Source organism: Carcharhinus amblyrhynchos, chromosome 13 (assembly GCF_965287045.1).
Source record: "Carcharhinus amblyrhynchos chromosome 13, sCarAmb.v2.hapA, whole genome shotgun sequence".
Lineage (NCBI taxonomy): Eukaryota > Metazoa > Chordata > Chondrichthyes > Carcharhiniformes > Carcharhinidae > Carcharhinus > Carcharhinus amblyrhynchos.
The window spans coordinates 80,121,850-80,135,160 of NC_137336.1; the positions used below are offsets into that span (position 1 = coordinate 80,121,850).

Sequence of the window (13,311 nt, forward strand, 5' to 3'; positions counted from 1 at the left end):
ACTTTGTATTACCAATGATGGACACACAAGCACTACATTTAGTGATCACCAGAGGGTCTCTTGTCCCCTTGAACCACACTGTCTCCCAGCTCCACAGCTGATCTCACTCGGTGATTGTGCTTAGATTGCTTCAGGTCTCCTAGCTCCAATGCTTTATCTTCTATTGACATAAGAATTGCAAGATCTGTTCTGGTTCTTTCCCTGAAATTGCATGCTCTCTTCAATATAATTCCTACATATTAAAAAAATCAAGGGATGCCAACCTTGTGCAGGAAAATGACTTTGAAGTAAAAGAGTAGCTATGATCTTATTGAATGGTGGATGGGCTCAAATGGCTGAGTGGCCTGCTCCAGCTCCTATTTCTTATGTTTGTATCACAAAGGAAATAAAATATATAACTAGGGAAGTTTTGCTACAGTTTTAGAGAACCTCAGTTAGACCACATCTTGAGTAAGGTGTATAGTTTTGGTCTTTTTACTTAAAGGATATAACTGAATTTGAACCAGTTCAGAGGATGTTCATTCAACCGATTGCTGTGATTAAGGCTTTTGTTTGATGGAAAAAGAATGGCCAAATTGGGCCAATGCATATTGGTATTTAGAAGGTTGAGAGGTGACCATATTGGAATGTATAAAGATGCTGAGTGACTGAACAGAATGGATGCAGATTTGGTTTAACTGGGTGAAGATCTTCAGCAAAGTGTGGCGGATTGTACAAGGTTGTCAGCAGGTACCCTGGAGTTTTTACAGGAGGGGCTGGGGAAAATAGAAGGAACCAAGGCCCAGATTTGTGTTAATCCTAATGTTGCACCAAGGTACTTCAGAGCCAGATCAGTGCTTACTCTATGCTGGAGAAAGTGGAAACTGAATTAGGGTGCCTTGAAAGCTTGGGCCTAATAAGGCCTTTGCAATTTGCAGAATGGACCATGTCCATGTTTGTAAGCTTGCCAAATCAGTCCATCTTCGCAGGGATTCGAAACTGACAGTCAACTGGGTCTCCAAATTCGAAAGATCCGCAGTGCCCCGGATCAAAGATGTTTGCTAAGTTATCAGGTAGCAAGATAGTCTTGGGAAGTGCCACAAGCAGAAGCTTTTTCTAAGGTTAAGCATCAATTACTGAAAGCAATTTACTGGCCTGAAAAAAGAACTTATTTTAACCTGTGGCACTTCGCTGTACAGGGTTGATTCATTGCTATCACACTGCGGGAAAGATGAAATGGAGAAGCCCATTGTTTATGCCTCCAGGACCCACTTGGATGCAGAGCAACAATATTTCAAATTTTAAAAGGAAGGTTTTGATGTGAAGAAGTTCGAGCAATACATCTAAAATGGATGGTATTTTTATAGTTACTGACCTTACTGAGCCTCTTCAAAAATGACAAAGCCATTTGTCCCAATCACAATTGTACAATTCTGCACATTGTTATCGGCAGCTTATGAATATATTCTGGAACACACCCCTGGGACCCTGAGAGAGTGATCATTGTATGGTGGAGTTTCTGGTGCAGATGGAGGAGGAGAAAGTGGGTTCCCGGACACGCGTCCTTTGTCTGAATAGAGGGGAGTACGGTAGGATGAAAGAAGAATTGGCGAATGTGGACTGGGGGAGTGCATTGGAGGGAGGGTCTGCTGAGGAGCAGTGGAGGATCTTTAAGGAGATCTTTCTTGGTGCTCAGCAGAAATTTATTCCGATGGTCAAAAAGGACTGTAGGAGGAGAGGTAATAAGCCGTGGATAACGAAGGAGGTGAAGGAAAGTGTTAAATTAAAAGCGGAGGAATTTAGAGTAGCTACGAGTAGTGGGCGAGAAGAGGATTGGGAGAGGTTTAAATGTCAACAAAGATTGACAAAGAAGTTGATAAAGGAGGGTAGGAGAAACTATGAAGCTGGGCTAGCGCTTAATATAAAAAAGGATAGCAAGAGTTTTTATAAATATATAAAAAGGAAGAGGCTGGCTAGGGTGAACGTTGGTCCTTTAGAGGATGAGAAAGGGGACCTAGTGGTAGGGGATGGGGATATGGCTAAGGTATTGAATAACTTTTTTGTTTCTGTCTTCACGGAGGACGTGAATAATTTGCCGGGTGTTAGCGATGGAAAGGTGGTAGGACTGGAGGGTCTTAATGACATTACTGTTACTAGAGAGGCGGTGCTCGACAGACTGGAGGGGCTGATTGTGGACAAGTCCCCAGGACCGGATGGAATGCATCCGAGGGTTCTGAAAGAAATGGTGGAGGTTATAGTGGATGCATTGGTGGTTATTTTCCAGACATCGCTGGATTCCGGGGAAGTGCCGGAAGATTGGAAAACGGTGAATGTTACGCCGTTGTTTAAGAAGGGTGCCAGGCAAAAGGCAGGGAATTATAGGCCGGTTAGTTTAACGTCTGTGGAAGGTAAAATGTTAGAATCCGTCATTAAGGAGGAAATTGCGAGGCATCTTGAAGGGAATTGCTTGATAGAGCAGACACAGCAAGGTTTCATTAAAGGGAAGTCGTGTCTGACAAATTTACTGGAGTTCTATGAGGATGTGTCTAGGGCGGTGGATAGAGGAGAGCCGGTGGATGTGGTCTTTCTGGATTTTCAGAAGGCGTTTGACAAAGTACCTCATAAGAGGTTATTGCAGAAGGTCAGGGGACTTGGAGTTGGCGGTAGGGTGTTAGCGTGGATAGAGGATTGGTTGTCAAATAGGAGGCAGAGAGTGGGGGTCAACGGGTGCTATTCGGATTGGCGGATGGTGACTAGTGGAGTGCCCCAGGGGTCGGTGCTGGGGCCTCAGCTTTTTACCATTTATATAGATGATCTGGAGGACGGAACTGAGTGTAGGGTGTCGAAATTTGCGGATGACACCAAGATTGGGGGAACGGCAAATTGTGCGGAGGGTGTGGAGAGTCTGCAGAAGGATCTAGATAGGCTGGGCGAATGGGCCAGGAAATGGCAAATGGAATTTAATGTTGGCAAGTGTGAGGTGGTCCACTTTGGTAGGAAGAATGGTAGGAAGGACTATTACTTACGTGGCGAAAAACTGCAGCAGGCGACGGTGCAGAGGGACCTTGTGCATGAGTCGCAAAAACCCAGCTTGCAGGTGCAGCAGGTGGTCAGGAAGGCGAATGGGATGCTGGCCTTCATAGCGAAGGGGATTGAATATAAAAGTAGGGAGGTCTTGCTGCAGCTGTATAGGGCATTGGTGAGGCCGCAGCTGGAGTACTGTGTGCAGTTTTGGGCGCCGCACCTGCGCAAAGATGTTTTGGCCTTGGAGGGAGTGCAGAGGAGGTTTACTAGGCTGATACCGGAGTTGAGGGGGTTGAGCTATGAGGAGAGGCTGAATAAACTAGGCTTGTACTCGTTGGAGTTTAGAAGAATGAGGGGAGATCTCATTGAGACGTATAAGATGATGAATGGGATGGGTAGGATAGAGATGGAGAGACTCTTCCCGCTCAGAAAGGATAATAGGACTAGGGGGCACAGCCTCAAGATAAAGGGGGGGGCGTTTTAGAACGGAGTTGAGGAGGAACTTCTTCACTCAAAGGGTGGTGAATCTCTGGAATTCTCTGCCCGTTGAAGTGGTGGAGGCTGCCTCGCTAAATATTTTCAAGAAGCGGGTTGATGGGTTTTTGATAAGAGAGGGGATTAAGGGTTATGGGGAGAGGGCCGAAAGTGGAACTGAGCCACGACAGATCAGCCATGATCTTATTGAATGGCGGGGCAGGCTCGAAGGGCCAGATGGCCTACTCCTGCTCCTATTTCTTATGTTCTTATAACTAATGCTGATGCACTGAGCCACCTCCCATTACCTGCAAGCCTGACTCCTTTACCAGCAATAGAAGAGGGTGCAATGACTCTGATCTTTTTGGAGACCTTCCAAGTGTTAGCAAGGCAAATTGAAGCCAAGACCTAAAAAGATTCAACTCTATCCAACATTAGGCATATGATATGACACAGGGGATTTCAACCAACCTCTGCAGAAATGAATCCCAAACTCATTAAGAAATCTGACCTCAAGTGCTGAGGTTGAGGTCATTATTTGGGGGTCCCGAGTAATTCTTCTGTTGGCAGGACAACATCCAATATTAATAGAACTACATAGTGTCCACCCATGAATATCAAAAATGAAGATGCTGGCCAGGCCATATTTGATGGCCTAAAACCAAAAGAGAAAATGATGGAAAATTTCAGCAGGTCTGGCAGCATCAGTAAGGAGCAAAAAGAACATAAGAACATACACGTTCATAGTTCAGATGACCCTTTGTCAAAGCTTGTCTAGCTTGGATGACAAAGGGTCATTTAGGCTTGAAATGTCAGTTCTTTTCTCTCCATACAGATGCTACCAGACCTGCTAAGATTTTCCAGCATTTTCTCTTTTTGTTTCAGATTCTAGCACCTGCAGTAATTTGGTTTCATCTGGTGGCCTGATCTTGATTCTGATATCAGCTTCATCTTAATTCCTATATATAAAACTTGGTAATGCAATGTGATCTGTGCCAGGACAATCAAACTCCCACCTTCAACCACCCTACCTTCATGGGAGTGGGCCAGCAGGCCATGGGCGTGTGTGCATACAAGTCTCTTTATGGGTCATATGTTTCTAATCATGGTGGATGTACACTCCAAGAGATCAGAGGTGCACTGCATGAGCTCTATGACTATGTAGAATATGACCAAGAAATTGCAGCAAAGTTTGAGCACACATGGAATACCATAAGTCTTAGTTTCCAATAAAGATGTGGCCTTTGGTGATTTCCAGACCTTCATGCTCTCCATTGGTATTCAACACATCCGGACTGCACCTGATCAGCTATCGCCAAATGGGCTTGCAGAAGAGTGGTTCAAACCTTCGAAAGTGGTATGAAGAAAAATTTAGCAGCATCCACAGAGACTAAACTGGCATGATTTTTTTTTTGATTATGGGACTACACTGCACAACAACAGCTCAGTTGCTCTAACAGAGCTGTTCGTGGGACAATAGTTTCATACCAGATTGTGCTTATTATTCCCAAATTTGGCAAGGAAGGTGTAATCCCAACAGGAGGACCAAAAAGGAAAATTTGATTGCACAAGGACAGAAATAACTTTTGCAACAGATGATCTCATTCATGTAAGGAACTTCGGGAATGGAACCCAAGGATCATTACAGAGGAAATGGGATTAGTATCTTACAATATCAACATTCAGGTAAAACCATAAAGAAGCAGTTAAACCATTTCAGAAGCAGACAGTCCTTGCCTGAGCCATGCACACTGTTAGCCATGGCAAAAACCGCTGCCAGTGACAGCCCTCGGGTTGAAACTGATTTTGCGTTGGCTTCTCCAGATAGCGAAGGTACAGATTGAGTGATGGAGGCTGAAGAACGGTGTCACTGAACTGAAGCCGAACCCAAGGAGGAACTTGCTTTGGTAACTCTATGATACTCCCTCTGGAAAAGAAGGTTCCCTGTTCACTTTACATGGTAAAATCAACTTTATAAATAAGTGCATAGTCTATGTAAGTAATTATTTTAAAATACAGTAAGGATGGAAGGACAGATAATGTGTCAAGGCTGCAGCATGTGGGGGCTCGAATAATCAAGTGTGCTATCTGCACTCAGTGCTTGTGAGATGAGTAACTTCAGTTTTATCAAGTTCACATTTTATTTGTGTAATATTTTAAACCTCAGGGATAGTCTGGAACTTACCACTTAAGCTATCAAATACCCCTCAAAGAGACAGCTCATATCCTTGTATAAAAACTAATTCCTACAGCATGAGAAAGTAAAAGGCAACAGGCACCATCTTCACCACTTTATCATACTCCCTCATCTTGGAGAAAAACATTTGTATGTGTAAAACTAATGTAATGGTTAATTTTCAAATTGTGGGTGGCATGGTGGCACCGTGGTTAGCACTGCTGCCTCATAGCCCCAGAGACCAGGGTTTGATTCCAGTTTGGTTCACTGCACATTCTCCTCGTGCCCATATGGGTTTCCTCTGGGTGCTCCAGTTTCCTCCCACAGTCCAAAAGACATGTTGGTTAGTTGCATTGACCATTCTAAAATCTACCTCATTGTACCTGAACAGGTGCCAGAGTGTGGTGACTAGGGAATTTTCACAGTCACTTCATTGCAGTATTAATGTAAGTGGACTTGTGACACTAATAAATACACTTTAAACTTGGCTTCCTTAAGAAAGGCTACCTCCTACATTACTGTACTCAATAATTTCTGCTTCATGATACATTTTTGGGAACAAAATCTGTATCATTGGGAAGGATTCAGTTGGGACCAGGTTATGAAAAATAAACGGGCTAAAAGAATTGGCAGTAGAAAGACAACTGTGAACAAGAAAGACAGCTTTAAGGTTGTCGGAATAAATATGCCTGAGAGACTTTCAGCTTCAAGACATTTGGCTAAAATAAAGGTGTGTGAAAAACAAATCATAAATACACAAATAATTCCAATTTGGAGTTCATTCCAAATAGATCCACCAAGGCAAAGATCATACTAAGCTACAAGAATGTTATACAATGTGATGAAACATTTTATGGTGTCAGATTAATGTTGGCAAAATATGTGCATTCTCAGTTTTCTTGTATACAAATTATATCAGTATGTCTTTGGTACTAAATTAGAAACACAAGCACACACTGCCTTAATATTAGCATGATGTGGAGATGCCGGCGTTGGACTGGGGTAAACACAGTAAGAAGTCTGACAACACCAGGTTTAAGCCTGGTGTTGTCAGACTTCTTACTGTGTTTAACTTTAGCAAATCAGGATGTTTTCATTACATTAAAGATGTTGTATAAATGCAAACAATTGTTGTCTACTTTAAGGAATAACTCCATTACCAGTGTAAGCTGAAAAGAAGTCAGATCAGGGAGAAGATTTTTTTTGCCTGAAAATGAAAAAGGGGCTCCACAGTCATCCGACCTTCTGATACAGCAGCACAGTCTGGAGAGAGAACAAGCAGACAATTCAAGAGAACAAAATAAGTTATCCCGTTTTCCCTCCAACTTTGAACATTCAAAGGATCTGATGCAAGATCAGCATCTTCATATTGTGGGGAAGGAAATGTAAGTGTCCCCTCGCATGGAAAGTACATCACTTGTTCTTTCCACTAGTTCAGACACAATGACTTCACGTCTGACTGTAGGGTTTGGGTTCTAATGTTTTGCTGCTGTGTTGGGAATTCTCGATTCTCCACCAATTCCCATTCTGCTGGGTAATATTCTGCTGGGAGGGTGTGGAGAGTCTGCAGAAGGATCTAGATAGGCTGGGCGAATGGGCCAGGAAATGGCAAATGGAATTTAATGTTGGCAAGTGTGAGGTGGTCCACTTTGGTAGGAAGAATGGTAGGAAGGATTATTACTTACGTGGCGAAAAACTGCAGCAGGCGACGGTGCAGAGGGACCTCGGGGTCCTTGTGCATGAGTCGCAAAAACCCAGCTTGCAGGTGCAGCAGGTGGTCAGGAAGGCGAATGGGATGCTGGCCTTCATAGCGAGGGGGATTGAATATAAAAGTAGGGAGGTCTTGCTGCAGCTGTATAGGGCATTGGTGAGGCTGCAGCTGGAGTACTGTGTGCAGTTTTGGGCGCCGCACCTGTGCAAGGATATTTTGGCCCTGGAGGGAGTGCAGAGGAGGTTTACTAGGCTGATACCGGAGTTGAGGGGGTTGAGCTATGAGGAGAGGCTGAATAAACTAGGCTTGTACTCGCTAGAGTTTAGAAGAATGAGGGGAGATCTCATTGAGACGTATAAGATGATGAATGGGATGGATAGGATAGAGGTGGAGAGACTCTTCCCGCTCAAAAAAGACAGTAGGACTAGGGGGCACAGCCTCAAGATAAAGGGGGGGCGGTTTAGAACGGAGTTGAGGAGGAACTTCTTCACTCAAAGGGTGGTGAATCTCTGGAATTCTCTGCCCGTTGAAGTGGTGGAGGCTGCCTCGCTAAATATTTTTAAGAAGCGGGTTGATGGGTTCTTGATAAGAGAGGGGATTAAGGGTTATGGGGAGAGGGCGGGAAAGTGGAACTGAGTCACAACAGATCAGCCATGATCTTATTGAATGGCGGGGCAGGCTCGAAGGGCTAGATGGCCTACTCCTGCTCCTATTTCTTATGTTCTTAATATGGTCCTTAAAGTTAAATTTCAGTATAATTTGTTTTTTGATGTATTAATGAACCCTTCAGCCTCTATTTGCACATTTGTTACTTTTGCAAATCGCTTTAAATCTATGTCCTCTTGTTCTGGATCCATATATAGTTTAGTATGTAAGTTTAAAAATATTTACATGATAGATATGTTTGTTGCCTTTGATTCCAGCCGCCTGTCATGGAACATCTCCCATCTCTGTGCTCACTCAGAGGCTCTCACCTGGCTACAGCGGCTCACAACTCGCTACAGCACCCCTGGACGACCACGAGACGCCCCGCCCCCTTGCCGCGCCGCTATTGGTTGGAGGACCGTTCACGCCTTCGGTCCTCCTGCCCCGCCCCAAGCTCTTTCTATTGGTCAAGGTTGACATCACTCACGGCCATCACCACCCTCCGACATCACGTGGTCTACGCTTCTCAGCGTTGTGTTGCAGCCTGGCGCTCGGTAACCCGTTATCCGGGTCGGACTCACAGGTTTGCATTTTATTTGATTTTCTCTGCCTCCGCCCGCCTTTCCACCATTCCCGAACTAATTCCGTTTGGGGAAATGTCATTTTCCGTCGATGATTCTGTTTTTCAACGTTCGACTGCCTCAGGAGTCCACAGCGCAGGCGCAGAGCTGATCCTGTCGCTTTGGCTGATTGAGCATGCGCGTCTCCCGGCACCAGTCCGGCATATTTAAAAGGACATTGTCCTTGTTTATTCACTTATGATTTAAGTCGGCATTGAGAGAGAGGCTGATTTCAGTACAGAGATGAGAGATTGCAAGTTGTACAATAACATATTGGAAAGCTAGTAAATTGTACTGAATTCCTCCTGCACTTTTTGGTTATTCCTGATTGAAACTTCCTTCAATCTGCAGACAGAAAACTCAGATGAATTACAAGACCAATCTGTCTGATTCACATCACTTGTCAGGATCTGAAGATGTTGGCAACATGGAAGAGAAGAGCAGCATTTGCAAATTGGACAAACTGTACACAGGTTCCATATGTGGAGGCAGCTTTGAACAATCATCTGACCTGGGGCAACATGAGTATGACCAAACCACGAAGAAGCCATGTAAATGTGGGGATTGTGGGAAGGGATTCAGTCACCCGTCTGAGCTGGAAGCTCATCAACACAGTCACACTAGGGTGAGACCATTCACCTGCCCCGAGTGTGGGAAGGGATTCACTCTGTCATCAACTTTGCTGAGACACCAGCGAGTTCACACTGGGGAGAGACCGTTCACCTGCTCTTTATGTGACAAGGGATTTACTCAGTCATCTGACCTGCTGACGCACCAGCGAGTTCACACTGGAGAGAAACCATTTGCCTGTTCTGTCTGTGAGGAGAGATTCACACATGCCTCTAACCTGCTGACACACCAGCGAGTTCACACTGGGGAGAATCCGTTCACGTGCTCAGTGTGTGGGAAGGGATTCACTCAAGCCTCCAATATGTTGAGGCACCAGCGAGTTCACACTGGTGAGAGGCCATTCACCTGCTTTGTGTGTGAAAAGGGATTTGCTGAGTCCACAAGCCTGCTGGCACACCAGCGTCTTCACACTGGGGAAAGGCCATTCACATGTTCTGTGTGTGGGAAGGGATTCACTCTATCATCAAGCCTGCTGAGACATCAGCGAGTTCATAGTGGGGAGAGACCATTCATTTGCTCCCTCTGTGGGAAGGGTTTTAATCAGTCAACCGACCTGCTGGCACACCAGCGAGTTCACACTGGTGAGAGACCTTTCACCTGCTCTGTGTGTGGGAAGGGATTTGCACAAGCTTCCAATCTTCTGAGTCACCGGCGAGTTCATACTGGGGAGAATCCATTTACCTGCTCAGTATGTGGGAAGGGATTTACTCAAGGCTCCAACCTGGTGAGCCACCAGCGAGTTCACACTGGAGAAAAGCCCTTCACCTGCTCCATTTGTGGGAAGGGATTCAGTCGATCATCCTACTTGTTGAAACACCAGCAAGTTCACAACTGAATGCTCTTCTCCAATTCAGCAGGTACTGACTTTAGTATTACCGAGAAAAAGGGAGACATACTATTCAAGCTTTTCATCTTGCAGTCATCAGGATGGTTGGTAGACTGGCAAATTTCAAATGGAACGATAATTTATACTGCTTCAGAAAATGGTGCTAATTGGTTAAAAATCAACTCTGCGATGGAGAATTCACCGGTGAACTGTTATCCTTCACACTTTTATTTAATTTGCAAATGGCGCAATACTTGGACATGTTGAGGACAGTTCTCAATTGATGAATATGTGTAGCTTTTAGCTGTGTAAGCAAGCCATATTGTGAGCTTGACTGATCATGTTAAGTTGGTTGCTGGTGTAATCCTTAGTGCAATATGGAATGTTCAGCAATTGTTATTGAGTCACAGAATCATATCTAATGATCTGGTGCATTCTGGATTTTACAGGTATTATCTGGTTGAGTATGATTAGTACTTTAGCTATTTCAGGCTCCCACAGGGGCATAAAATGTGATTTGATCCAGCAGTTATTGGAGTATATAACCTACAAACATCATAGTGACACTGAAATTCATATCACATTACTGATCTGTGTTGCAGACAGAATTTTTTTTTGACTTGAAACTGCATTCCGTTAGTGGAAAATACCACTCATGTTGCTGTTGCATAGTAGCAATGTTAAAATGGCTGGCTTCACCTATTGGCCAAATTTAAAATGGCTGGTTTACCCAATGGCCTAATTTTCAAGATACCTTACATTCCCAGCATTACTTGAGTTATACTAGACACTTTTCAAATCTGAATATTTGAGCAACAGATGAAACTAGCCATTTACATTCTTCTGGTGCAGCACTGGCGGCACAGTAGCACAGTGGTTAGCACTGCTGTCTCATGGCACCAGGGACTCGGATTCAATTTCCGGCTTGGGTCACTGTTTGTGCAGAGTCTACACATTCGCCCCATGTCTGCATGGGTTTCCTCCATGTGTTCCCACACTCCAAAGATGTACAGATTAGGTGGGTTGGCCATGCTGAGTTACCCCGTAGTGTCAGGGGGATTAACAAAGTAAATACATGGGATTACAGTGATATAGCCTGAGTGCAGTTGTTGGTGGCACAGGCTCGATGGGCTGAATTTCTGCAGTGTAGTGATTCTATGAATTCATTCCCATAGCTACTTGTTCAGATTTGCAAGTGTTACCACAGGCATGATTGTCAAGGTTAACCAATAGTATTATGGAATATGGGATGGAGGTCTACAGGTTGACGGATCAACCATCTTCTGATTGAATGGCAATCAGGCTAAATGATCTACTCGTGATCTATTCCTGATCTGATGATGTCCCTCACCTCCCCTCCTGTGTTGAGTAAGCCAAATTCTTACCTTGGTGGAAACCCACATGTTTCCCACCTTATACTCTATCTTCCAAATTTATCCCACACCTTTCCTATCTATAACCTTTGCCAACTCTTTGTTTCCTCTTCACAACTTCCTTTCTTATCTATCTTCGTACGGCAACAAATTTGGCTACAATGCAGTCAGTCCTTTATTCTAAATAATTTACATCACTTGTAAATAGTTGATGCCCCACATTGATCCCTGTGCTCCCCCACAAGTAAAGGTTTGCTAACTTGAAAATGACCATTTATCCCATCTCTTCTCTATCCATGCTCATGTATTACCCCAAAGTCATACAGTATTATCTTGTGCAGTTACTTTTTTTTAACGTGGCACCATTTAGAATGTATTTTCCAAATATATTACATTTATTAGTTTACCTTTATCTACCCTACTTTTTACATCCTTAAATAAATCTACTAAATTTGTCAAGCACGATTTCCTTTGCACAAAGCCATATTGACTCTGCTGACTTTCTTAATGATGGATTCCAGCATTTTCCCAGTGACAAATGTTAGGCTAACTGGTATTTTTGTCTCCCGCTTCATGAATAACAGTGTTACATTTCCAATTTTCTGGACATTTCCAGAATCCGTGGAATTTTGAAAGATTAAAACCAATGCATCCACTTTCACAGCAGCCACTCCCTTTATGAATCTAAGGGCAGTTGCTTAGTGGTAGTTTCACCGGACTAGTAACTCAGAGAGTCTTTCTGGATTTTCAGAAGGCGTTTGATAAGGTACCTCACAAGAGGTTACTGCAGAAGGTCAGAGGACATGGAGTTGGGGGTAGGGTGTTAGCGTGGATAGAGGATTGGTTGTCAAATAGGAGGCAGAGAGTGGGGGTCAATGGGTGCTATTCGGATTGGCGGTTGGTGACTAGTGGGGTGCCCCAGGGGTCGGTGCTGGGGCCTCAGCTATTTACCATTTATATAGATGATCTGGAGGAGGGAACCGAGTGTAGGGTGTCGAAATTTGCTGATGACACCAAGATTGGGGGAAAGGCAAATTGTGCGGAGGGTGTGGAGAGTCTGCAGAAGGATCTAGATAGGCTGGGCGAATGGGCCAGGAAATGGCAAATGGAATTTAATGTTGGCAAGTGTGAGGTGGTCCACTTTGGTAGGAAGAATGGTAGGAAGGACTATTACTTACGTGGCGAAAAACTGCGGCAGGCGACGGTGCAGAGGGACCTCGGGGTCCTTGTGCATGAGTCGCAAAAACCCAGCCTGCAGGTGCAGCAGGTGGTCAGGAAGGCGAATGGGATGCTGGCCTTCATAGCGAGGGGGATTGAATATAAAAGTAGGGAGGTCTTGCTGCAGCTGTATAGGGCATTGGTGAGGCCGCAGCTGGAGTACTGTGTGCAGTTTTGGGCGCCGCACCTGCGCAAGGATATTTTGGCCTTGGAGGGAGTGCAGAGGAGGTTTACTAGGCTGATACCGGAGTTGAGGGGGTTGAGCTATGAGGAGAGGCTGAATAAACTACGCTTGTACTCGTTAGAGTTTAGAAGAATGAGGGGAGATCTCATTGAGACGTATAAGATGATGAATGGGATGGATAGGATAGAGGTGGAAAGACTCTTCCCGCTCAAAAAAGACAGTAGGACTAGGGGGCACAGCCTCAAGATAAAGGGGGGGCGGTTCAGAACGGAGTTGAGGAGGAACTTCTTCACTCAAAGGGTGGTGAATCTCTGGAATTCTCTGCCCGTTGAAGTGGTGGAGGCTGCCTCGCTAAATATTTTTAAGAAGCGGGTTGATGGGTTTTTGATAAGAGAGGGGATTAAGGGTTATGGGGAGAGGGCGGGAAAGTGGAACTGAGCCACGACAGATC

At 44.6% G+C, this 13,311-nt stretch overlaps 1 protein-coding gene across 1 annotated transcript; it reads left to right on the plus strand.

Moving 5' to 3' along the window:
• Positions 1-8,527: 8,527 nt before the first annotated feature.
• Positions 8,528-11,923, plus strand: LOC145352006 (uncharacterized). Its single transcript, XM_080201876.1, has 2 exons — positions 8,528-8,592; positions 8,981-11,923. Exon 2 carries the CDS (start codon positions 8,994-8,996, stop codon positions 10,092-10,094), a length of 1,101 nt encoding a protein of 366 aa, XP_080058002.1. The 5' UTR covers positions 8,528-8,592; positions 8,981-8,993; the 3' UTR covers positions 10,095-11,923.
• Positions 11,924-13,311: the final 1,388 nt, after the last annotated feature.